The sequence below is a fragment of the Lipomyces tetrasporus genome (genome assembly GCF_029532465.1).
Source record: "Lipomyces tetrasporus strain NRRL Y-64009 chromosome Unknown POJ06scaffold_13, whole genome shotgun sequence".
NCBI lineage: Eukaryota > Fungi > Ascomycota > Lipomycetes > Lipomycetales > Lipomycetaceae > Lipomyces > Lipomyces tetrasporus.
In genome coordinates, this window is record NW_026611608.1 from 706467 (window position 1) to 730029 (window position 23563).

Consider the following 23563-nt stretch of genomic DNA (forward strand, 5'->3'; position numbering starts at 1 on the left):
ACACCCGCAAAAAAAAGGCGAGAAGAGATTGCAAGAAACCGGGACAAAAAGGATATATCAAAAATTAATACTCCATACCAACTCTATTGTTAGTCGAAGACGACTACGTCGATAGCCAAATTGAAATAATCTAACGTTGCCCAGTTTCGTCAAGCTTCCGATAAGCCGAACAATTATAGCATTCGGCGGATCTCTGTCTCGCGGAACGATGTGACCTCGTCCATATTACTCCACCAGTCGAACAGGTAGGTCTCGCAGATCAACTTAAACCATGGAGTGAACGTAAGGTCCTTGTCGTCGAACATCTCCCGCAGTTCCTTGGCAGTCACGTACTTTGCGTCCTTAACTTCGTTGGGGTTGGCCTTGACGGTTGGTGTCGCCTTTATGAAGAGGATGTAATCAACTAGGAATAATCGGTCAAAATTGTTAACGCCCAACACAAAACCACGACAACGACGTACTTTCATGCTCTCCCCAGACGCCATCACTAGGGGCCTTATAATGGATTCTGGTTAAAAAGTGGAACTTGTCCACCGGGACATGGTCACTGGGAATGCCCAGCTCTTGATCCAGTTTTCGCTGCGCGGCGCGCTTGACGCCCATGATAGACGTGGGCAGATCGTACCCAATTTCGGAAGGAATCGCGAGAGGATGCGAGCAGCAGGTGTTTGTCCACATGCCTGTATCATAACGCGATTAACACTTACGCGTCAAACCAAGAATGCACAAAACCCACCTGGGAAGGTAATTTTCTCGTCGGCGCGCTGTTGTAGCAGGAGCTTGTTCTCGTCGTTGAAAAGGAAGACAGAAAATGCGCGGTGAAGGAGACCGTTGTTAATGTTGCTCATGAGATGGCCTATCCAGAACTGTTAACTGTTGGCGCAACACGACGCGGTGTTGCACCGCAAAAAAGAAGTTTTAATCATCGCATGCACAAGAAACTCGCTGCCAGTGTCATAATTGACCGGGTACTGCAAAGAGATAGTGCACGTGCTCCTCGTTGGACTCGATGATGGAGACACCAAGCGAGCGAACAAAGAAAAGGGACTCACAGGTCTTCTTGCTGGCACTTCCGCACGGAATATCGTTCCAGTCGAGAACAATACAGACCTCCTCCATGAGACGGACTTGCTCCTCATCGTAGCCATCGAAGAGCTGAGCGTCCTGCACGGATGGCCGTTCAGTCTCCACCGAGGCGGCGACGTCAGGGAAAAGGCGCAAGATGTTGTCCCTGGTTAACGTGGACTCAGTGATGGTAGTCATTCCGTTTGCTAGGGCTCGAGGAGTTGGACGACGGGAAGCGAAACGTGTAGCCGTGAATTACGTACGAGTCAATGGACTAAATGCGCAGGACCGGGTCGAGGAGGAGCAAAAGAATAATGATAATAATAATGAGTTAATGATGGGACCGGCGGTGGGGCGCCCAAGAAGCAGCCAAAATATGATCCCGACGTTTTTGTGAGAAGCCTTCGGACGAACACGAAATTCCCGAACACGAGGGCCGCACCCGAAAGCCGCACAATCTGACGTTTGCGGCCTTAACTATCGCATCATTGTGCGTCTTCCGACGCCGTTCAGTAACTGCAAACTGCCCATAATAACAATAATTGGTGGAGAATATGTTGTTATTTACTCTTCAGCAGTTATGCGGCAAGAGTGGGGATTGAATATATATGGCGATATTGCTGCTGCCTTTTTGCAACTTAGCCTCTCCGGAGTTAGACGTAGCATTATTGATGAATCCGCTACTGCTAATCGCGTCGGATATAGAGCAGTGCCACATAATGAGCTAACTTAACTAATTGTAGGTATGACTAAGCCAAAGACGTGTCCAGTGTAACTGCACCACGGGCGAACAAATGCCTCGCACAGTGAGCGAATTCGGTTCCACACAGCCGCGTTCATGTGGATTTGCCGGGCCAGCGCCTCCCCGCCGGCGCCGCACGTTCAGACCACCAACCGACTCACGAAGCTGTGCCGCTAACTTGTCATGGCTGCTGCTGCTGCTGCGTCTGATAATATTATTTCTATGAATGACCATCCAACACTAAATACAAGCGACTAGTCGACTATCGCCACGACAGCCGGCACAACAACCCACTCGCCATCGACCGCGTCGTCGATGGCGTTCCACCAAACGATCTTCCAACCCCTCATGCGGCCGCCAGCCGCCGCCAATATCGACCAGGTCACGGCCGCGACTCCGACCGCGAGCCACACGCCGACACACATCGCTGCCTATGCCGCCGGCCGATACACTCGCTCACCATCGCCGCCTAGTCGCCGTACCACTACTACGACTCTGCTCTCGCCCGTTCGCGGGTCGACAATGTCACCGATTATTGTATCCCGCCAGCACAGTCAATCTGGGCTGCCCACGTCCGCAAATGCCTGGGTGAGATTCCTCGTCGCCGACGTCGACGGACTTCGCTATTTGCGAGGCTCGGACGCAAGTTATGTCGACCGTGACCGTCATGGCCAAAAGCCAACGACAATCACGGTCACAGGCTACGAGGTCTACATCATCGAGCAATGGGCCTGCGCGCGCTGCTATAGCTCAATGATCATCTGCTACACTGGCAATCCGGAACATGTCGTCTCACTCGGCTCGATCACCGTGCCCAAGAACCGCGAGCTGTGGTCTAAGAGACTGCAAGCTTATGTCGACGATCTGTCCAAAATGCATGCCCGCCCGAAAACATGCGGCGAACTCGGCACGCTGTTCGTCACAAACCTGTCTTCGTTCCAGTCCGGACTGACCCTGATCAACGTCCCCGATGGCAATGCATCGCTACACACCAACGACTTTATTGTCAATGAAAACTTGCGACGCATGGGTTGTGGCGGACGGTCGGGAATAACGCTCAACAAGCCGGCTGATGCCAGTCGAGACAAGTTCTATCAGATATATCGCTTGAGCGACCGTGTTCCATTCCATAGTGCCGTTATAAATATCGTCAAGCTGGTACAGATATCGCTATTTTACTTTGGTCTATTCCGGCGGTCTGACATAAATGGACTATTGTGCGACTTGACCGAGAGGGCCATCAACGCTTGGTGGCACGACGTCGGCGTTCCCCATTACCGCGTCGACCCGGCCGATAAAGTGCTCGGACCTACCACAATCGCTGCGATTCTTGGCATGGTTGTGGGATGTCGCCATCGTCTAAACGCAGCTGGGGCGCAAGTCGCCAAAGATCCATTCGACGTTGAAGGGTTTCGCCAAGGTATCGTCACTTTCCAACGACAGCAAAAGTTGAATAGGACCGCGAAACTCGACGGCCCAACGCGCGACAAACTATTTCGCATTACCGGTAAAATTTCTGCATCAGAGCGGTTTGCGTTGACAAAAGTCGTCAAGACAACAGTTCAAGACTTGTCAGGCATGCACACGCAAAACGCCATCGATGTCGAGACTACAGACTACGATCGGTTTATTGAGAACATATATGGCCACTGGCTCCGATATCTCTGGCTCGGCAAAATGAACAAGGAGTTTGCGCGGCAAGTCAGGAACACCAAATTTGCGAATGGAATCGAGGACGGAGCTGACGGCGCCGCCACTAATGGTAGCGCGGTCGCCGCATTAACACCGTCGACCACAACCCCTTCGGGACCGATGTCGAACGCATATCAACCACCTCGACGACCGCCGCTCCAGTCCGCCACGTCGCTTGCATCCACGACTGTAACGTATGGGGATGATAGTAGTTCTTTGCATCCTACGCTTTCTGGAGTTGCTGCGTCTTCAGTCGGGGACTCTTTCGCTGAGGACGAAACCGACCAGGACGACGACGAACCGGAACAGAATGAGAACTACGACGGCGAAGGACTGGGCTCGCACGACTATTCAACACCCTCAGCTTATGACGACGTTCCCGCATTCGTCCGATATCACCGCAACAGACGCAGCAACCGAGAAGATACACCGCCTTCTAAACGCGACATCAAGACGGCAATGCGCCGGGGTAAAACCAGGACAGACGAGGCAATCCGCTCGGGCGTCAACAGATTGACAGGAAACCTTCGCCGTCGCCGTGACGACCAGCAGAACAACGCTGCGATGGTGTACAGCGACAAGGGTGTTAAGCGAATCGCTGCACTGGTAGAAAATGATAATACTCCTCTGTCCGCGGGAACCTCTACCCCGCCATCCACGGCAACAGATGGCTCAACTCCGGCAGACGCGGACGGCAAGGGACACGATGACGTTGAGCTCATTATACCCGAACCAGACGACGACGAGGACGACGAAGAGGGATACGACCGCGGCTACGACGATGCCGTCGAAGACAGCGAATGTCCCGATGGTCGCGGTCGTGCCCACACTCGCAGCCGAAATCAGCGACAATCGGAACCGTCGGGCAGCAGTGGTCCTGAATACGAGCTCGCCCGTGAAGGCAGTATCGCGCCTACGACAGCCGACCCGCTGTCCAACAGTGACAGTCAACGGCTAAAGGACATCGAAAAGGAGATTATGATTTATAATGAAGGGCGGACTTGTGAGTCACTATTGCTTGGTCCACGGACTATCAAATCGTGTTGCGATCTCGCCAATCTGGCTGCGGAGCAGAAGGACACTGTCAGCCGGTCCACTGTCTCGCTCGGAGACATCTCCGGTCACGGGGGGTCGGCCATTCGCGTCCACGGTGGCCTGTATCCTACAGAAATCGAAGGCTGTCGTAAAGTCGTTCGTCGAGCTAGTTTTTCGGTTCTCGAACGCCGCGTGTTGCGGTGGGATTCGCAGTGGGATTATCCTACCGAGTATATCTGTCGACTCCTCGAGCGCGTAAAACAAATGCAAGAGTGGAGCGAGTCTAATGTCAAACGAGCTGAGGTACGGTTTAATTTGCCATCGGGCTTTCATATATATATTAATGTCAGTCTAGAATATTTACGGCGAATACGCCATGCAGGCGGCAGATCTCGGTCAGTTTTGCGAGAATGCTATCTCCGAATCGGATACTCTGCATCAAGCTTACCAGCATGCCGTTCAACGGGAGAGCTATCTCGCCAACGGAATCCGGGATCTCGACGTGGAAGCTGCACGTTTGCAGTACGAAGTGCGAACGCTCGATGCAAAATTACACGATCTGGATGAGTCCATCGACGCCTTTGGCTCCAAGATTGAAGCAATGGAAAGCAGGTTGCAGGCGCTTTGTCGGAAACCGGTGCAAAGGACCAACGGTGCGAACGCGCAGACCAACGGCCAAAAGGAGGAGAGTAACGGCGGGAAGGGCAAGCATGAAGGTTCATGATTGTATATAGTCGATATTATTGGTATTTTATATGCATTATGGTGTACGGATTGGAGCAGGAATTGGCGATTAGTACAAATATATTTCATTAGCATTGACCATTAAAGTGATGACGTTGGAAGTTGTAGTGTGCAGAACACGCGTAATCTATCTCGGCTCCTCGTCAAAGATGACTTCTCCCAACTTTCATCAGATCAGGCAAACAATCTAAACATCAGCATCCACATTCAGATTACATCTGGCCAATACACTCTCGTACATATTCATAATGGCATCATCGAACGACCGGACGTTAAAGCAAGAATTCAGACACGCATTATCTCTATATGCGAAGCTTTTCCGCGGCATGGCAGACACGACAGTCTTCATCAAGACACCGTCAAGCACGTCCACCGCCCAGGATCCAGCCGCATACGACATCTCAAGTTCCGAAGGCTACCAAACCACGCTAAAGCAGGCAATTTCCTCCTTAGAAATCACAAAACTTAAATCCGAGCACCTCTCGCTGTTCAGCGTGAACGAATCAGTGGAGGACATCGCGACCAACGACTTGCCGTACCTGGCCATCGACTACTACCTCGCGACGCTGACAGACAAGATTTACACCGCGTCCTTGGCTGGCCGAAAACCGCTGGCATTGAAGTCGAAAGGGTTGTATCTTTCGTTTGTGACAGTATGCGATTCGTACGGGCTGTTGGACAAACCTGCGGCAAGGCTGCTGCACGCGATCTTGGACGCGCCTGTTGACACGCCGATTTTCGCCGCGGCTGACGCACGCAGGTTCACGGACCCGGGTGCACAGCGCATGGCCAAAATCGCGAAGTTTAACCGGGAAAAGGAGATTGAAAAGAAGGTTAAAGACCTGCGAGCGCGGAATCTTGACAGGGGCAGCGATCAGGAGGATGACGCCGATGATGAGGTTGCGAGGGAATTGTACTTGAAGCAAATCGCCTTGTTTGTCGAGCGTGCGTTCGATGCCTTGCAAGGACTCGATTCGGAATTGGAGATTCTGGCGTTTGCAGCCGCTAGACCTGTGCCTCCGGAGCGCCAGGAACCACCGGTGGATGAATCTGGCACGAGGAACGATGATTACTCCGAGCGAGTAGATGCGCCGCTACGGAATACCCAGCCAATGTTGAGCGCAGAGGGGAAAGTCAATAGGCCATTCACAATCGTCTCTTCACGGGATCAAATCAAGAAGAACGTGTTCAAGCCCGACTACGTGTTGCCTACCATGACAATTGATGAGTATCTAGAGGAAGAACGGAGAAGAGGCAACATAATTGAAGGGGGTGGTCCAGATTCTGAAAAGAAGGTCGAGAAGGACGAGGACAATGAAGAAGAGAACGATCAGGAGACGTACAGGCTGCGACAATGGGATGAGTTTGCCGAAGCGAACCCAAGGTAAGCTGGCGACCATATGCAGAAGCTTGGCTCTAACATTATTCTTCAGAGGTTCGGGAAACACGCTCAACAGAGGATAGCCAAAACTGTCAACAAGGATAAAATTATAATCATATTGTACAACACCCTCTATTTCCTAAATCTCCTTGCCTTGTCTGCCCATCCTGGCTCAACTCCGTCTATATCCGACGCCCGAACACCATCCCAATCGTCTAACGTACACTTAACCAAATTGAACAACTCTCTGTATCCATTGCCATTTAAATGCAGGCCATCGACCGTGAACTTTGCTATCTTGAGATCAGCGTCCTCTGTGATGGGACTATTCTCGTCAAAGATGGTCGTATTCGAGTCGTAGCCTGCGGCATCCACTATCGCGCTAAACAAGTCGATCTTCCGCACCACATTTGGATCGTCCGAGTACTGTAGCAGTGCGTCAACGTATTCCTTCGTCGCAGCCTGCGTGCGATCCGTTCCCTTCGTACGCATCGTCGAAGCTGCTAATCCCGCTTTACTAATTGGCGCCGGCGCAACCAGTAGAATCCGAGCATATGCAAAGTTTCGCTTAATCTCACTGACATAAGATTGCACGTTGGTCACGAATTCGGGAACAGGAACATGATGTTCTGTGAACTCCAGACACGAATCGTTCGTCCCCAACCACAATACAAACAAAAGTGCCACATCGGCATCATAGTGCTTCAATTCGTGGATGACTCTGTCCAACTGGGACCGCATCCAAACTGAATTGTACCCGGCCAGCCCGCGATTCAAGACATCCGCGCGTCGACCATAATAATTCGATAGCGCCGCCGGAAAGCAAAATTCGAGCTCGGGATTCCATGACAATTCGAACTGCGAATCTCCAATCAGCACGACTTTTTTGTAAACAGTCGTTCCTGGTGTTCGCGGCATTGTGCTGTCAGTCGACGGGTCTGGATATGTGTCCCCTTGCCCGAACAACCGCCGCGTCGTCGGAAGTTGGCCGCTCAGAAACGGTGACACAGAGCTATTGTAAATGATGTTGACAATGCCATAAATTAGAGCCAAGTACAATGAGATGCGGAGAATAGTCATTTATTCGACTGTCGCCTACATTATTTCTGTGTCTATATTGATAAGCTGGATTTTGAAAGAAGGTTATGAGAGCCAAGACGGCGGTACTGCAGCAAATCCAGTATGGATGCTCCAATATCTTATACGGTACAGTCAATGAATGACTAGGCTGCAATTCATACTTCTCCATTGTAAGCACACCTTTTACACAGATTTTAGAAAATATACAGTAAACATCCCTGTCCTAGCAAATACGCCCCCTATCCAAATAACCCACAATGGCCAGTCTACTCAGTGATGCCGGAACGAATGAATACAGTTACACACAAATAGTAATACCTTACATACTCTCAATGCAGCTCTTCTATTCGGTAATACCACTAACTGGTGACGATGATTGTTGCTCTGACGACGAGTGCAGTGCAGTTCTCCGCGGCGGAAGAGGAGGTGTATCAGCCAGAGGATCTAGCACGTCTCGTAGGACAAAATCCATATTCATACCGATATCTTTTAACTGCTCAGACTGCTTCTTTGTCGACGCCACAGCGCGCGAAAAGGCTTCGGACTGAGGTCTGACTCCATCCATGGCCGTGGCGAAGAAATTAGCGTAGTGTTCAACATGTCGATATGTCCAATCTACAATCCTGGAAGCCATGCAATTTGAGGTGAAACAATCCTTATAAATCTCAATCGTGGCTTTCATAAGAGTGAACGTGATTGTCGCGACTTGGGCGACATAGAACGAAATATCTTCCGGATTCTTTCGGACCTGGTCCACACGCCGGCCAATAATATCACTACGGGCCTGAAGAAACCTTGTTCGGACGTCGTCCTCGTAGCCCAGTTTTAGCAACAGATTGCTGGTAGCAATAATTTGTCTCCGTGGTGTGAATTCTGAGGTTAAGTCATACGCAAGAATGTCGAAAACCTGGTCGGCGCGTTCTTTCAGGTCTGGATCAACTTCGTCCTCCGATGTATTCACTTTCACTGCGGTCCCGTCAGCAGGCTAACAAGAGTCACCAATAATATCAGCACGTACATGTTCTAATAATGTCAATTGCAGCATCCGTCCGTCGATGCGCAATCAAAACGTCCAGTTCCATAAGTTGCTCTTCAGAAATCGCGTCAGGTTTCACCGGCCTATTCTTCACCTTGCCATTGACGCTGCCTACCGAGGCAGACGACAGTGAGCGTAACAATCCTTTCGGAGCGGAAGTCAATACTGGACTCGGTGCGACACTGTTTGTGGCACTGGCTTGCGAATTGTTCCTATGCCGCGTTGTCTGCTTTCTTAGAATGGGCATGTCTACTGTCTCGTCTTTGTTGCCGTCTTTCGGCCCAGTCGTGCTATCTCCGTCTTTGTCACTTATTCGCATATCAACTACTAACGAAGATAGCTCATTCATCATGTTTCTTGTACTTCTTATCTCTTGTTCCAGAGTTCTTATCTCGGATGAAATCAAAACGAACTGACTGTAGTTGTTGAATAAGTTCCGCTGCATGTCCTTCGATAACTGTTCCTGTGTCTGCCGCAATTTGTCGAGATAGTCACGGACTTGGTAGTCCGCGCAGTCCATAAGTTGAGTCTGAATGTATTTCTGTGGATCGAACTTGCCATCTTGAAACTCCGTCACCGGGATTAGATATTTTTTCTCGTCGAGGCCCGACAATACCGGTAAATTCTGCGCTCGTCCAGATTCGAGCGTTTGTACTGACTGTGACGACGATGCCGACACAAGTGTGGGCTGCCGAGGAGTAAACGGCGCATCACCAGGTCTGGAGTTAGTTCGATTTGCCGGCGGCCGCGCCGCTGGTAAATGTGGAGGCGACGGTTCCGCTGCTATCGGGAAATTTTCTGGAGAGAGAAATGCATTTTTGTATTTCTCTTTCTCGCCTTTTTTCTTATGTTTTGAAGATCCGAAGCCTGACGTAGAGATTCGCGTTGAATACCGCTTTAGTAATGTGCCCACCTGCAGACTATTAGCGAAAACTCTCAAGCCTTTCCTACAGAGCGGTCGGGTATACCTTCTCATGATAATCATACTCCGGTCCAGTAGCACTCAGTCCCTTCACGTTGGACGACATGGACGGGATCATTGACTGTCGAGGACCGTGAGACCCACCTCCATTGCTCGCCGTCGGCTTCCGTTTCCGGCGCAACTTATACTCCTTCGAGTCCTTCTCCTTGACGTCTTGAATCGCACTCATCAGGAAGTGTGACAAGGAACAGTGTACGTGGCAGTAGTCGGATGGTCTCGGGGTCTGTGTTTGGAGACCGTGACGCAGGAGCCCCGGAATCGTGAGTTCCGGAGCGTGTAAATAGGGCAACGCGTGGGGTCTGGTCGGGTTTCATCGAGTATTACGTCCTAAAAGTACACGCACCATGTCGGCGTAGTACTATTATCTTTATCAATCAGCGCTGCTAATTACGAAGCAAATCGTAATTCATATTACGCCGTACGAATACTTCACAAGATATATGTACACAAAAGTAGCCACCCTTGCAAATCCAAAATTATATACAAATCTAAAATTTTAACTCCTTAACGATATCACGGACCGCCGGGTGTGAGAGTGGGAGTCGAATCTGTGCCCTTTTTCTTCTTCTTCTTTGCCTTGTTCTTCGGCACACCGGTTGCGACGACAATCGGCTTTTTCAGCAGATTTGCAAGTTCCTTGGGATCAAATATCGTGTCGCAAATTGCGCAGCTGCCATCCGCCGGCGGCTGGCAAAATACTACATATCGTTAGTACAAAATAAACCTAGAAGGTCGCCTTGTAAAGTCGTACTTGATAGGCAAATATTGCAGACGTAGCCGATATCCACAATCCTCTTATGACAAAAGCAAGCAGCGCGAAAGTCGATGCTCGACAGTGTAGGTAGAACTAAATGCTTCCGCAATACACGATCTGGCAAGAAGGCTGTCATCAAGTACTGTATCATCCCCGCGGGATGTTCCAAGTGCAGGTACACACCGCCCGTTGTATCCGCTGCTTGCTGAAGAAAGACCGTTTCGTTGCCAATTTTGCAAATGTCAATCGGCACTTTCTGTTGGACTTATTAGAAGATATACTAGATATTATAACTACTGTAGAACACACCATTTTCTGAGCTGCAAAGATGCAGTTCATGATTGGAACGTACTGTGAGGCAAGGTCAGAGCAAACGCTGACCACCAATATCCGTGCCCGCATCTTCTGGCCATCGTCATTCACTCCACCAATCAGACGGTTGATATATGCCAACGAAGTACTTAATGCACCAGATATCAATGTAGCGTCCGATATCCTTCCGTTGTGCTCTATATCTGACGCTGAGGTGGCAAGTAAAAGCATTTCAAGCTGCTTCAGTACGCTTTCGTCCACTACCCGAAACTGACGATATATCGACGAATCACTCAGGCCTCCATTGTGTCCGTTACTTTGGCCATTTGCGACAACATCGTCTGAACTCTCGGCACCGCTTGTTACCGTCGATTTTGGTGCTAATTTCTTGTAATCCTCGCCTGGCACTGGATACAGAAACCGGACGCAATTCGTGTGAGCGGCGATAACTGCTACCTCATTCGAATGACTTAGCGCAAGATGTGAGTTAATAAATATTAGCAACGAGGCAACCGCATCACGCAAAGAAATTGGCGGCGACTGCGCGCCCCATCCAAGCGGGCTCGTGTCGAGGATCACCACCAGTAGCGAGGGCAGTTCCTCCTCTGGGTACGGTCAGCCATATGTCCTGCCGAATACATGTAGTAGGCATTCAACTTACCTAACTCAGACGCAAACTTGTCTTGTGGAACATGGGACGATCCGTCCACGGCGTTCATGGCGAGAACGGCAAGTAATCGTGCGGTAGCATGGCGTCTAAGTCTCAACACTGTATCTTGTGACGCGATGTTGGTTGGGAGTTGGGCGTGGAAATTGTCGACACTCACCACATTATCTATAACAACTAGTCCTAGTCTACAATTGGACAACTCATTTCAGTAGGACGCTAATACTTGCAACTTTACTCGTTCATTTTATTCATAATAAATAATCAAATCCAGTTTTAGATTTACTCGCTCCAGCACCACCACTACCAGGTTCGGCAGTTTGCATATTGAATCGTAAAATTATCACATATACTGCCACTCGCCTGTATTAAGGCTATCTATCTTGACCCCGTAAATTCTTCAGATTAGCATAGACATTTGTTGCAAGCGGCAATGCAGACTAAATCGTTACTATATATCGTCACCTCAACAAAACATCCTTTCAAGCCACGAACGAACGCGCAATGCTGGCGAACTGCTTATGACAACAATCAGATCATATCGGCTGATACTGTACAAACTGTTTGATAGTGCATAATATTACAAAAATAAGCTATACTAAGACCAGAATACTCCAATTAAAATATTACCAGGTAGGGCAACCCACATCACACAAGTTATCCAACTCTATAAATTACCACCCACACAACCAATTATTCGCCGCAAATTTTGTTGACGTTTTCATGCAGACTTGACCAAGACCCTGACAGAATTACATAGAAGTCCTGTTTGAACTATACGTGTGACTAACCCCAGCTTTGACATGGTGCACTTCTAGGACGAATAATCATCTCGCTGGACTTTGTTGTCTTTTTGACTCGCGCTGTCAATCTCCTCATATGGAGGCGGCACGGCTTCATTGTTACTTGAGCCGGTAGCAACATCATCAGCCTGGACAGGGACGGAGACAGCTGGTGGGTAGACCCCGGTCTGCTGTGGGGCTGAGGCAGGGGCTGGCGCTTGGGCAGCATGGGCGGGCGAGTTATGACGGAAAACGTTCGGGTCCTGCTGTGGGATAGGAGAGTAGACAAACTGTTGGCGACTGTAAAAGGTGGTGAATCCGGGGGCAGACTGCGGCCGACGGCCAAGGTCCTGCGACTCGAGATCGGTAGTGTCAATGAACGGCTCTTCTGGGTAGCGAGCAATGATGTACCATGAATGCTAGTCGTCGTCGTCGTCGTCAGTACAAGAGCAGTCAACAAAAATACGACGACAATTCGTACCAGTAAACCAGGAATAAAACCCAGCATGCACAGAGCGATATTAATGAGAGAATCTGCCGAACAAATTCCCCGCTTGATCCAAACAGGCAAAGGCGGGAAGAGGATGGCGAGAAGGATGAGGATGATATCGGCCGAGCAACAGAAGAGACACATATTGCTAGCAACAAATGAGTGTAAATGCGCCTTTAGATAACCGAGAGCTTAGATATATGGATAAACAGATTAAAGCGTACTGTAGCCGAGAAGCAGAAAAGATGGCTCAAGGCACGGCTTAATATACGATCGCTACCTTGGAAAGCATGACGCAGTCTGCAGTTTACTAGTGCGCCTGATGACTTCGGCAATGTCCGCAGGTCACGGGCATTGCCTCGACTCACAAAGTCACAACAGCTTGCGTCTGCGTTGTGACTAGTTTCACAGGCAAGGGCCCTGTCGTGCTATTGGACCCTGCAACTCTTTCTAGAAGGCTGCCTGCCCATTTGCGACTGCCTCAATATCGTACTGGTGAATCTTCCTCGATATGGCAGATGGCGCCGTTTACATAAATATTTATTAATTAAGAACGTTTAACTTACCCACAAACAATCCAGCTCTATCTATACAAATTGCAAATACCCAACGCCTAGTAATCACTCAACCAAATAGTCTACCTGCTCCATCACACCTCTTCCAAAGAAGTCACTAACAACCTTGAACTTATCATCTCCTTCCTCCAAAGCCGTCTTAAACAAATCGTGTCGATCCGCCATGTCGTCTTGCGCACGTCGGATCGCACGAATGGTGGCATTATTTGGCGCACACTGCGGGCACTCAGTGTCCTCATTGACCTCGTTCAGGCATCGTCTGTGGTACGAATGTTTGCACATGAAATGTACGGTAGGAAGATCCAATGGTGCTCCGCAGCTCGCGCATCGCGTCGATTGGAACACCCGAGGCTCGGTCTCCAGCTCCCGGATTTCATCCAACTTGGCCCGAGTCTCTTGTCGGTACGATTCGGTTAGACGACGGTTGGTTTCGATCTCTTTCTTCTCTCGCTCAATGATCTCAGACAAGTATCCCTTCACGATGCCCACTGTCGCAACTGCATTCACACTCAATGCTTGAATAACTTGGAGGGGCGCCATAAGCCCCTCCTGCTCGATCTTGTTCAAGACCTGGGAGAGCTCATCGGACGCGACAGCCATGACCTCGGGGGAAGACGTGAAGTACGATAGCGCCAACGGATATAACTCTGGCTCCTCGTCACCGTATTTATGCAAGGTCTGGATAGCACCAAGCGTATCACTAACTGCCACAGATGATCTGAAAATGTCAATATACAAGTTCTCGCGTTCGCGCACCAGTATTCGACCGTCTCTAAACGAGTACAGGTGCGATAGCAACAACACATTTGACTGATCAATCGGAGCGTTAAATCCTGTGATAAGCTCTTTGCTCTTCTCTTCCCACTTGTTCTTCTCATCTTCGGTCGCACTAGCTTCCGCTCGCTGGAGATACATCTCGAACAACGTCGTGTACATATCGGCCTCATCGCTGGCTTGTCCACCAACAACACGATGATGCGCAATACAGGCTTCCAAAAATACAATCAATTCTTCGGGCTGATCCACAAACGTGGCGAACACTGTACGCGGCTTGGGTACCTTGTAATCAGGAATAACTGCGTCGGAGACAATAACAGCAGCATCTGCAGTTCCTGGCGCATTGACAACCGACGCCCTGCTACTCGGCAATACACCTCCGACAACGGCACTGGACAGCTTGCCAACGTTGTTTGTAATCGTACTCATAATTGTCGGTGCAGGCTCGACTATCGGCCCAGATATCACGGATGCTGGCCTGCTGCCAGTCGTGTATGGGATCAAATTCTTGTAATTTGGAAACCCAAGCATAGGCGATGTGGGACCTTGCTGCTCATTCCCGAGAGCAGCCGCTGCTGAGGGATCAAATTCGGCCACATTCACAATCTTTCGAGGACTGTATCTGCCTGTGAAATAATCGATAAATAGCGAGGTTGTCTCTTTAGGTACATGTTGGAGCAGAACACGACCGTATCGAGTAAGATTGTAGTACATGTCCTCCGCAGGCAAACTTCGGATGAAACGTAGACCGGATCTATAATCGCCAAGATCCTGCAGTGTAATATCGACCACGAGATCATTCTGCCCGTGCTTCTCTGCCAAATACGCGGCCTGCTGGAAATATCCGCCCTGCCGACACATCTGAATAGCGGTGTCAAGATCAAATTTCAGGTTCTCGCCTTCAGATTTGATGAATGTTTCCAATTTCTCTGTATCCTTCAACTTGGCGTAACAGTTAAGGAGTAAAGTGGTGTGGTCCGCCGTAGCGATACCACGGTTGTGCAATTCCTCCAGATATGACGTCAAATTGTATATCCTTTGCGAATCAAGATATTTTCTGATAACCTGGCTTGCCTCACCACCATCAATCGCTTTGATGTATTGGCCCATAGCTTCATCGTACTCGCCCTTGTCATACAAGTAGTCACCATACTTCTTATAGATCACGAGCACGCGCTTGTCATCCGCGCCGGCATTAACGGCAAGCGTTAATGCAAGGCTGTAAAGATTCCGCTGATACAAAATGTCCAGTTTCGACTGCAGATCCCTTTCCTGGTGCCGATACAATTGGCCGTCACCACCAAGCACATACAAATCCCCCCACTCTGCAAAGATCGCTTTCACGCCATCCACAAAATGGCCCGTATATGCAACAAATTTATTTTCCGTATCGAGGATCGTGAATTTTGTCGTGCCGAATGGATCATCCCGCGAAGGAACGCTTCCTACAAATCGACGCAGCGACGATTGCACACTAGCGTCAGAAGATGCTGCAGAGAGCGAGACGACTGCACAGTACGACTTGTACACAAATATGCTATCTTTCGGACCATCGTACATGTAGCATGGGCCCCGTCCATACGGCGTATAAAAATAAATCGCATCGTCTCGTGCCACTAAGATCTCACCTGTTGGTTTCTTCAAGGCCATGCATCCGGAGCCGCAGCCTTTATCTTCCAATACACGAGCTGGAAGTCCTTGACTTTTACCACTTGTGAAAATTGTGAGAATTCGAGTAGTTGTTGCGATGTAGAGAAGTGACGTCTTGCTGGCCTCATAGAACGCCAAACCAGTAACGGGGTCTGAGCTTTCAAAGATCACTTTCTGCTTCAATCCTTTGTCGTTGAGAAGGTCGCCTCGAACTAGAATGACATTTCCATTGGCCAATCCTAATGCTATGGCCGAGAGGTCATCGGAGACAGCAAACGCGGTAATCTAAGCAGTCAGCTAAGTGCCAGACAACGTATTATGACTTGCCTACCTCCCATATCTTCTTCATGTTGATGGTAATAGAAGCATTGCACTTCGGACCAGTAGCCTTTTTGTCCGGTTTGTCTAACGACCATAACCGGACCTGGGGCTCCGAATTCTCAGTTTCCTAACAATTGTGAGCATATACTCTAACCTGCTCAAAGCCAGCGCCTAGCATACTGCCACAGTAATAAGATTCGGTGTCCCATCCAGCTGCTCCATGTATGTAATGGCACCGCCACTGTCATGAGCCACGAACGATACTTGTAATTTTAAGGACCTCGAAACAATCTTGACCACCCCTTTATTCGTCGCCAGGTATAGTGAGCCCGATCCAGCACATACTGCGCTCACGTTTGGATCCTAATTTGACCATCAGCAAGCTGTCTCCAACTGCAGCTCTGGCTGTTCGCAATCTTCCAGAATTCACATACAGAATAGAGTGGTCCATCATCATCCGCAACCGCCGGATCCCTAATAGGTAGCGCATCGAAAAATGTAAACTGGCGCCACTACAATCGTACAGATTAGTTAAGAGGCTCGTATGGTAAACCACCATCTCCATACCGCAGCGAGTGCCATCGTTAGTGGACGCGAGCACGAGTCAATTAAAAAAATTACTCTTCCTCAGTCGTTCTGCTACTCCGTTCCAGCGACTGGCTCAATTCCAGGACAGGTTCTCTTAGTTCTCGATTGCTAGGAAAGGTTCCTCGTGAACTGATTGTCCGGAGTCTGCCACCACAAGCTAAAGTCAATGTGGTTTGTGACACATGACTGACTAGCACGTGATTGGATCACAGTTGGGAAACCCTGCGATGCCCTCACACCGTCGAAATCTCATCGTTTCAAGTTATACTCTCACGATCCGCATTTGGATAATACGCATAGACTGTATAATGTCTGGTGTAAGTTAAATTATCTTGTTGCAATTTTAATTGCTCTGTGAGTTTTCGTGGGTTCGCTGATGTGATACAGTTTGCTCCAATCAATCCGAAGCCTTTTTTACAGGATCTAACGGGCAAAGACGTGGTTGTCCGTCTAAAATGGGGAAAGACAGAATATAAAGGAGTCTTGATATCAGTTGATTCATACATGAATCTGCAGCTGGATAGTACAGTCGAGTACATTGATGGCGAGAATAAGGGAGCCCTGGGGGAGATCATGATTAGGTTAGAGGCACTGTAACGCGCTTGATCCAGGGATGAATCCATACTGACATTTAGTAGATGTAATAATGTTCTTTGGGTTAGCGCAGCAGGTGGAGACGAGGAAAAGATGGAAGAATGAAGCGAATCATGGTTTTTGGCAATTACTGGGGAAGGTGATGCTATGATATACGGCGAAGACGACACCAAAATTGACGTTATGACCATGTCTATTGGAGCATACAAAAGTTTACATTGCAATATATAGTCATCTATGTACAATATCAATAATTTACAATATACGTTACATGTGTTTTAGATCTGGTTGCGACACAGCAAGCTCCTCGCTGATCATCTCACCTACAATGTCCAAAACATTTCCCGCTTGCGCGCGTACCATTCCATCTCCATCAGAACTTCTTACGTATCGCATGTTTCTCACTATCTCCTTCGCAAACTCTTTCGGAAACTGGTTGAGGTCACGAACGCCATTGAGTAAAGATCCAATAAGCACGACAGCCGCCCGACGCAGTGGAGTCTTCTCCTCATCAGACTCAAATGTCAGGACACCCAAGGCACACTCAATTCCATCTTTGACCCATGCAGATAAACCACTTGGATTTACTTCGCAAGCCATACCGAGGATGCTTAACGCGGACGACCGAATCCGCGTATCAAGCTTGCGATTTGATATGGTTGTGACCATGGCATGAGCAATTATATCGGCATTAATGCCTGTGAGTGCATCACCTAGTCGTTGTACGGTGCGCAAAATCGCTTCACCAATCCGAAGACGCTCGTCGAGACTCGGCGATTTGTCAGGAGCCGTGTACTGCGCGATCAACTTCTTTATGACAGAGATACCGTGTATATCAGTCAATGACTGGAGACCTTTAATACTATTCAAGTAAATGAACGAATCTTCGTCGTTCAAAGTAGAAAAATATATCTTTAGGACAGCGTCTACATTGACCACAGGATCACGTTCCGTAATCAGAGTTCGTAGGAGCTGCAATCCATAAGCACGAATCGGAATTAGGGGATCCTGAAGGCTACTAAGTGCCAACTGATACCTCTGCTGAGATTCACTTAGATGAGGGTTGGATGGAGCAGTCGGGATTTCAGTCTCATTGAGCAAAAGCGCCAGCGTCGCAGCTGAGGATGACACGCTCTCCGGACCGTGTTCTGCTATATATTTGAGTGCAGGTCCGAACGATTTCAATACACGTTGATCATCTGGGCTAAAGTTATGTGCTTGGCCAACCAAAGATTCTGAAACTATCGCTGAGAGCAAAGAAATCGCAACTGACACGCTCTCGGCGTCTGTATCCATTTCCTCTTTCTCATCATCCTCATCATCCGAGTCAGCATCGGCTTCTGGCGGTGGTGATACGATACCAGCCAACTGCGCCGATATCGGCATTGAGGCATTCTTAGCATCTTGAATTTCGCGTAACGTGGTGTAGTATTGGTCTAGAATACTAGATACGAGTCCAACAATTTCCGACGGCGACTTGATAATCTCAGACTTATGCTTTTCCAATATTCCCTCCAGCAATCGCAGATCGGCAAAAACTCTGTACCTGTTAGTCAGGGTTTCACTTTTCAATTATAGACTTGTCACCTACTGCAATGGGTCAGATGTGGAATCGTTTCTCTTCACCAGCCATCGCCGCACAGTTTTGAGGAATATTTTTCTCACAGATGCCTTATCGAGGCCATCAATAAGCTCCAGAAGAAGTCCCGTCCTCTGTTCGAGATTGTCGATTCCCTCCAGACCAGATTTGAGTTCATTTTCGGCTGCAAGCTCTGTGTAGGTTCTTCCCCTTTTCCGTATTTCAATCTGGCCATTCTCGCCACTACCATATCTCCAGACTTCATTGCCGTCATAATAGATCCTGTGGACCAGACCATCGATCTTCTCATCTGGACGACAAGCTTTTATATACACCGACAGCAAGCTCATTACAATGTTCGTCGCCCGCTTCGTTCGCTTTTGAAAGTTGGCCAATGCCCATAAACTGTAAAATACTGGAGACAGTAAAATCTCTATGATATCTGGAGGAGAGTTGCGGATTAATTGTGAAAGCCTAGTTATAGCTTTTGACAACTCCGTGTCGCTAACAATGACATCAGCATTTTCCTTCACATCGATTTGGGGTATAAGCGAATCAATAACAGGCTTAAATATGAAGTCGCCCACAACTCTGGGACGCGACTTCTGCATTGATCCGATAACCTGTACCGCAGATGATACCAAGAGCTTCTGTTGAGGATTGTCAAGAATCTTGAGCAATTGCTCGCCAACTTGAGCAAAGTATTCTCGAGGCTGTACCCCTTTAGGAATACTGCATAGGAGTTTAGCTGCCCGATCGAGCCTGTCGACAGATATCTGATCATCTTCACGCAACCCTCCGATCATCTCAACAAGTGACTTAACACCGTCGTCCGGTCGACTGATAGGGATCATTGCAAGAGTCCGGGTGAGTAACTGTATGCACCACGGTGGCGTATCCTTGTGTATCAGCATAGTGACGTAGCATAGCAACGTATAAGTTTGGATCCTATTTAAGCGTGAGCTCACAACAGTAGTTTGTTCGGACTTAAAACGACATACCTATTCAAGAAGTCCGAGAACCCTTTTCTGTACTTCACCGGCTCATCTGTGGAAGTCGCCGGACTGAACCCCAGTTCTACCAAACCAGATATGATATCCGTGCAGTATTGACCACCCATAATCACATCAGCAATATCATTCTCGCTCTCAACAATATCGACCAGCGTATCCACTACATGGCTCAAAATGAGAGCACGTAGCTTGGCGTTCAAATTCGTTTTTCGCAAATTGCTGGCTTTCCGACGATTTTCAAGTGGAATACCGAGACCTGGTGTAAGATACGGGTAAATACATTCTATAATAATGAGATCCAGAAGTGCGTTGATCGTCTTCATATCGCCCAACGCGATAGAAAACACGTCCGGATTATCCTTTTGATCCTCTTTCGAAGCCTCATCGATACGTTTTAGGAGATCAATAAGATATTTAGAAATGAATACTTCGGGATCAACGTCTTCTGAGACTTGAATAAAATCCGAGTTGGTTTGAAACTGCCGAAGAAGCTCATAGAAAGCTTTAATGAATTCCTCGCCTGCCTGAGAGGTCTGGATCCGTGCTGCTTGAGAGAGGACATCAGATGCTTCAATAAAATATTTCGTCAAGCGGCGGGCCATATCCGCAAACTACCACAAGCTCGGATTCCCACTTATTCCTAAGTATTTAATCGGGTGGCCCAAGATAACTAGTAATTTCGATTCAATCCCGACCAGCCCTCCGGCCAACCGCTGCACGGTAATAAACGAATTTCGTAAAATCGGTACTATCCCGTATCCTGTATTATTCACAACTATCGAAGCGCACCGCAATAAGCGCATACATGAAGTCATAGAATTCGTTGGGAGTTCTCGACGCCACAGTAACTAACGCGAACGGCACTCAGTTCTCAACCGCCAATTTTTTCTCTCGTTAAATCTCCAAGCGCCATCTCGCACAACCTCACACAGTCGTCAGAAAATACACATACTGCATTCTGCATTCTGCATTAAAAATGCCTGAAGAACGAGCACCTAAGAGGTATAAACCATCGGCGGACGAAGTCGTCAATCCATATTTAGCCGACAACCAGGACGACTCCGATAATTTCTTTCCACGGTCAGCCCCTAAAATGAAGCTTGGGATCGAACAAAGGAGTGGCGTAAATGGTTTTCAAGACGCCCCCCTTTCGGACTTTGTGAGGCATCAGACAAGTGCCGAACAGGCTCTTAAAGCTGAGGTTTGTATTGACTGTTCTGAGACTGCGGAATAAGGGATACTAATCGGCTGTTGTAGGAGGGTCCTCTAAATCCGTTCAACTTAAAGCAGCTATCGCAGAAGTATTTTGATATCTTGAAAGTTCGGCGTAATTTGCCAGTGCATTTGCAACGACAGGAATTTTTAGATCTTTATCATTCAACTCAGATCTTGGTTTTCGTTGGTGAAACTGGTTCAGGCAAAACTACTCAGATACCACAATTTGTGTTATTTGATGACCTACCACAACTTGGTAAGTAAGGATACGAAATATCATGGAGGACGGGCACTAACGCATTAATTAGAGGGTAAATTAGTTGCTTGCACACAACCTCGACGAGTGGCTGCTATGTCGGTTGCTAAGAGAGTCGCTGATGAGCTTGACGTGCCACTCGGCGAGGAGGTTGGTTACAGCATTCGTTTTGAAGACAACACATCCAACAAGACCATTCTAAAGTATATGACGGACGGTATGCTTCTCCGAGAAGCCATGAATGATCACAATCTCAGCAGATATAGCTGCATTATCCTTGATGAGGCCCACGAACGTACACTTGCTACCGACATCCTCATGGGCCTACTGAAGGAAGTTGCGCTGCGGAGAAAAGACTTAAAAATCATTATCATGTCAGCAACTCTAGATGCCCAGAAGTTTCAGAAGTACTTCCATGATGCGCCACTCCTCGCCGTTCCGGGCCGAACACATCCTGTTGAGGTCTACTACACGCCAGAATATCAGCGTGATTATTTGGAAGCCGCTATCCAGACGGTGCTTCAGATTCATGCCACAGAACCCGCTGGCGATATTTTGCTGTTCTTAACAGGTGAAGAAGAAATTGAGGATGCATGTCGAAAGATTTCGTTGGAAGCTGACGAACTCATCCGCGAAACCGACTGCGGAGAACTGAAAGTTTACCCACTTTATGGATCACTGCCTCCGCAACAGCAACAGAAGATATTTGAGGCTGCTCCGGGTCCTAGAGTCAAAAATGGTCCCCCAGGACGAAAAATCGTTGTTTCTACCAACATCGCGGAGACATCGTTGACCATTGATGGTATTGTCTATGTCATTGACCCGGGATTTTCAAAGCAGAAAGTGTACAATCCCCGAATTCGTGTCGAATCTCTTCTTGTTGCTCCAATCTCGAAAGCTTCAGCTCAGCAGCGTGCTGGTCGTGCTGGTCGTACAAGACCAGGAAAGTGTTTCCGTCTTTATACCGAAGAAGCGTTTAAGAAGGAGTTGAACGAACAGAGCTATCCAGAGATTTTGAGGAGTAACCTTTCTTCTACAGTTCTAGAATTGAAGAAGCTTGGAATCGATGACCTTGTTCATTTCGACTTCATGGATCCGCCTGCGCCCGAGACTATGATGAGAGCTTTGGAAGAACTGAATTACTTGGCGTGTTTGGATGATGAAGGAAATTTGACTGCCCTTGGCCGTCTCGCTTCCGAATTCCCGCTAGACCCTATGCTGGCGGTTATGCTGATTACCTCGCCAGAGTTCTATTGCTCGAACGAAATCTTGTCACTTACTGCGTTACTATCCGTTCCTAGCGTCTTTGTTCGACCCAACAGCGCGAGAAAGAAAGCAGATGAGATGAAGATGACTTTCCGCCATGTCGACGGGGATCATCTTACCCTCCTAAATGTTTACCATGCGTTCAAGGGCCCAGAGGCACAGTATAATCTAGCTCAGTGGTGTTATGATCATTTCCTTTCACTTCGGTCGCTTCAAAGCGCAGACAATGTTCGGTTACAGCTTAAGCGTATCATGGAGAAGAATGATCTTGATCTAATTAGTACACCGTTTGAAGATCCTAATTATTATACAAATATCCGACGGGCGCTTACTAGCGGCTTCTTCATGCAGATTGCGAAGAAGAGTTCGTCAGGGAAGCATTACATTACTGCGAAAGATAATCAGGACGTTCTTCTGCATCCATCGACTCTGCTGGAAAAGGAAAGCGAATGGGTTATTTATAACGAGTAAGTAGCCTTTCTTCTGCTACTCTCTATTCACTTAGTTTGCTAATTGTCTTTGGTAGGTTTGTCCTCACGACAAAAAATTATATCCGCACCGTCACTACGATCAAACCAGAGTGGTTGTTTGAGCTTGCTCCAGCATACTTCGATATCAACACTTTCAAGAAGGGCGACGTGAAGATGAGTCTAGAACGGGTGAAGCAGAAAATGGAGGTTGCCAGAGAACGTGCTGAAAAGAGAGCACGAGCTCTGAACAAGAATGGAGGTGCTAAAGGTAGATATACGTGATTTGAAGTGAATGTGAATGATACAGTCGATAGATTGGTTGCCTTTGTAATATAGATTGGGTGTATGAATATAATTATGCATTTTTAACGTTTGACAGAGATACAACTTGCGTCGCTGAATAAACTTGAAATTCCAATAGCATTTATTTGGTTTCTGCCAGTTTATAAAATTTCGGATGTTTTAACTTATAGTTTTCTTCATTTTGTCAATCTTGG

At 48.2% G+C, this 23563-nt stretch overlaps 11 protein-coding genes across 11 annotated transcripts; 4 read left to right on the forward strand and 7 right to left on the reverse strand.

The window, feature by feature from the left end:
• Positions 1 to 173: 173 nt before the first annotated feature.
• Positions 174 to 1738, reverse strand: POJ06DRAFT_287103 (NUDIX hydrolase domain-like protein; the record flags this gene model as incomplete). The annotated part of the gene is made up of 4 exons (XM_056190254.1): positions 966 to 1738; positions 737 to 856; positions 462 to 680; positions 174 to 403 (listed from the first exon to the last, which is right to left on the reverse strand). The coding sequence occupies exons 1-4, from the start codon at positions 1261 to 1263 to the stop codon at positions 174 to 176; spliced, it is 867 nt and encodes a 288-aa protein (XP_056040313.1). The 5' UTR covers positions 1264 to 1738.
• Positions 1739 to 1961: 223 nt separating this feature from the next.
• POJ06DRAFT_45477 (uncharacterized protein) lies at positions 1962 to 5369 on the forward strand. Its single transcript, XM_056191069.1, has one exon. The coding sequence runs from the start codon at positions 2123 to 2125 to the stop codon at positions 5099 to 5101; it is 2979 nt and encodes a 992-aa protein (XP_056040314.1). The 5' UTR covers positions 1962 to 2122; the 3' UTR covers positions 5102 to 5369.
• Position 5370: 1 nt separating this feature from the next.
• Positions 5371 to 6728, forward strand: POJ06DRAFT_45476 (TAP42-like protein). The gene has a single exon (XM_056191068.1). The coding sequence runs from the start codon at positions 5527 to 5529 to the stop codon at positions 6664 to 6666; it is 1140 nt and encodes a 379-aa protein (XP_056040315.1). The 5' UTR covers positions 5371 to 5526; the 3' UTR covers positions 6667 to 6728.
• Positions 6729 to 6791: 63 nt separating this feature from the next.
• On the reverse strand, positions 6792 to 7577 carry POJ06DRAFT_241498 (SGNH hydrolase-type esterase domain-containing protein; the record flags this gene model as incomplete). The annotated part of the gene is made up of 1 exon (XM_056186137.1): positions 6792 to 7577. The coding sequence occupies one exon, from the start codon at positions 7575 to 7577 to the stop codon at positions 6792 to 6794; it is 786 nt and encodes a 261-aa protein (XP_056040316.1).
• A 505-nt stretch (positions 7578 to 8082) lies between these two features.
• POJ06DRAFT_271884 (Cullin repeat-like-containing domain protein) lies at positions 8083 to 9926 on the reverse strand (the record flags this gene model as incomplete). Its single annotated transcript, XM_056189534.1, has 3 exons — positions 8083 to 8705; positions 8758 to 9688; positions 9744 to 9926. 3 exons carry the CDS (start codon positions 9924 to 9926, stop codon positions 8083 to 8085), a joined length of 1737 nt encoding a protein of 578 aa, XP_056040317.1.
• Positions 9927 to 10129: 203 nt separating this feature from the next.
• POJ06DRAFT_263600 (TFIIH subunit Tfb4/p34) lies at positions 10130 to 11621 on the reverse strand. Its single transcript, XM_056188903.1, has 4 exons — positions 11485 to 11621; positions 10821 to 11428; positions 10509 to 10767; positions 10130 to 10455 (listed from the first exon to the last, which is right to left on the reverse strand). The coding sequence occupies exons 1-4, from the start codon at positions 11540 to 11542 to the stop codon at positions 10271 to 10273; spliced, it is 1110 nt and encodes a 369-aa protein (XP_056040318.1). The 5' UTR covers positions 11543 to 11621; the 3' UTR covers positions 10130 to 10270.
• A 683-nt stretch (positions 11622 to 12304) lies between these two features.
• Positions 12305 to 12906, reverse strand: POJ06DRAFT_241500 (uncharacterized protein; the record flags this gene model as incomplete). Its single annotated transcript, XM_056186138.1, has 2 exons — positions 12305 to 12691; positions 12754 to 12906. 2 exons carry the CDS (start codon positions 12904 to 12906, stop codon positions 12305 to 12307), a joined length of 540 nt encoding a protein of 179 aa, XP_056040319.1.
• Positions 12907 to 13340: 434 nt separating this feature from the next.
• POJ06DRAFT_45500 (uncharacterized protein) lies at positions 13341 to 16808 on the reverse strand. The gene is made up of 5 exons (XM_056191070.1): positions 16653 to 16808; positions 16520 to 16597; positions 16266 to 16448; positions 16096 to 16212; positions 13341 to 16049 (listed from the first exon to the last, which is right to left on the reverse strand). Exons 1-5 carry the CDS (start codon positions 16665 to 16667, stop codon positions 13383 to 13385), a joined length of 3060 nt encoding a protein of 1019 aa, XP_056040320.1. The 5' UTR covers positions 16668 to 16808; the 3' UTR covers positions 13341 to 13382.
• POJ06DRAFT_263607 (uncharacterized protein) lies at positions 16790 to 17496 on the forward strand. Its single transcript, XM_056188904.1, has 3 exons — positions 16790 to 16990; positions 17061 to 17254; positions 17312 to 17496. Exons 1-3 carry the CDS (start codon positions 16901 to 16903, stop codon positions 17370 to 17372), a joined length of 345 nt encoding a protein of 114 aa, XP_056040321.1. The 5' UTR covers positions 16790 to 16900; the 3' UTR covers positions 17373 to 17496.
• POJ06DRAFT_263610 (uncharacterized protein) lies at positions 17497 to 20647 on the reverse strand. The gene is made up of 3 exons (XM_056188905.1): positions 19848 to 20647; positions 18859 to 19794; positions 17497 to 18807 (listed from the first exon to the last, which is right to left on the reverse strand). The coding sequence occupies exons 1-3, from the start codon at positions 20459 to 20461 to the stop codon at positions 17535 to 17537; spliced, it is 2823 nt and encodes a 940-aa protein (XP_056040322.1). The 5' UTR covers positions 20462 to 20647; the 3' UTR covers positions 17497 to 17534.
• On the forward strand, positions 20648 to 23465 carry POJ06DRAFT_263611 (P-loop containing nucleoside triphosphate hydrolase protein). Its single transcript, XM_056188906.1, has 4 exons — positions 20648 to 21060; positions 21117 to 21330; positions 21383 to 23063; positions 23123 to 23465. The coding sequence occupies exons 1-4, from the start codon at positions 20836 to 20838 to the stop codon at positions 23346 to 23348; spliced, it is 2346 nt and encodes a 781-aa protein (XP_056040323.1). The 5' UTR covers positions 20648 to 20835; the 3' UTR covers positions 23349 to 23465.
• Positions 23466 to 23563: the final 98 nt, after the last annotated feature.

Coding starts and splice junctions, on each gene's coding strand:
- POJ06DRAFT_45477 (XM_056191069.1), top strand. CDS start 2,123: ATGGCGTTCCACCAAACGATCTTCCAACCCCTCATGCGGCCGCCAGCC.
- POJ06DRAFT_45476 (XM_056191068.1), top strand. CDS start 5,527: ATGGCATCATCGAACGACCGGACGTTAAAGCAAGAATTCAGACACGCA.
- POJ06DRAFT_263600 (XM_056188903.1), bottom strand. CDS start 11,542: ATGAACGCCGTGGACGGATCGTCCCATGTTCCACAAGACAAGTTTGCG. Junction 11,429..11,484: donor CAAGTTTGCGTCTGAGTTAG/GTAAGTTGAATG, acceptor GACCGTACCCAG/AGGAGGAACTGCCCTCGCTA. Junction 10,456..10,508: donor CTGCAATATTTGCCTATCAA/GTACGACTTTAC, acceptor AACGATATGTAG/TATTTTGCCAGCCGCCGGCG.
- POJ06DRAFT_45500 (XM_056191070.1), bottom strand. Junction 16,213..16,265: donor CGAATCTTATTACTGTGGCA/GTATGCTAGGCG, acceptor CACAATTGTTAG/GAAACTGAGAATTCGGAGCC. Junction 16,050..16,095: donor ACATGAAGAAGATATGGGAG/GTAGGCAAGTCA, acceptor CTGACTGCTTAG/ATTACCGCGTTTGCTGTCTC.
- POJ06DRAFT_263607 (XM_056188904.1), top strand. CDS start 16,901: ATGCCCTCACACCGTCGAAATCTCATCGTTTCAAGTTATACTCTCACG. Junction 16,991..17,060: donor TAGACTGTATAATGTCTGGT/GTAAGTTAAATT, acceptor GATGTGATACAG/TTTGCTCCAATCAATCCGAA. Junction 17,255..17,311: donor CTGGGGGAGATCATGATTAG/GTTAGAGGCACT, acceptor GACATTTAGTAG/ATGTAATAATGTTCTTTGGG.
- POJ06DRAFT_263610 (XM_056188905.1), bottom strand. CDS start 20,461: ATGGCCCGCCGCTTGACGAAATATTTTATTGAAGCATCTGATGTCCTC. Junction 19,795..19,847: donor TTCTCGGACTTCTTGAATAG/GTATGTCGTTTT, acceptor ACGCTTAAATAG/GATCCAAACTTATACGTTGC. Junction 18,808..18,858: donor TCCACATCTGACCCATTGCA/GTAGGTGACAAG, acceptor TAACAGGTACAG/AGTTTTTGCCGATCTGCGAT.
- POJ06DRAFT_263611 (XM_056188906.1), top strand. CDS start 20,836: ATGCCTGAAGAACGAGCACCTAAGAGGTATAAACCATCGGCGGACGAA. Junction 21,061..21,116: donor AACAGGCTCTTAAAGCTGAG/GTTTGTATTGAC, acceptor CGGCTGTTGTAG/GAGGGTCCTCTAAATCCGTT. Junction 23,064..23,122: donor GAATGGGTTATTTATAACGA/GTAAGTAGCCTT, acceptor TGTCTTTGGTAG/GTTTGTCCTCACGACAAAAA.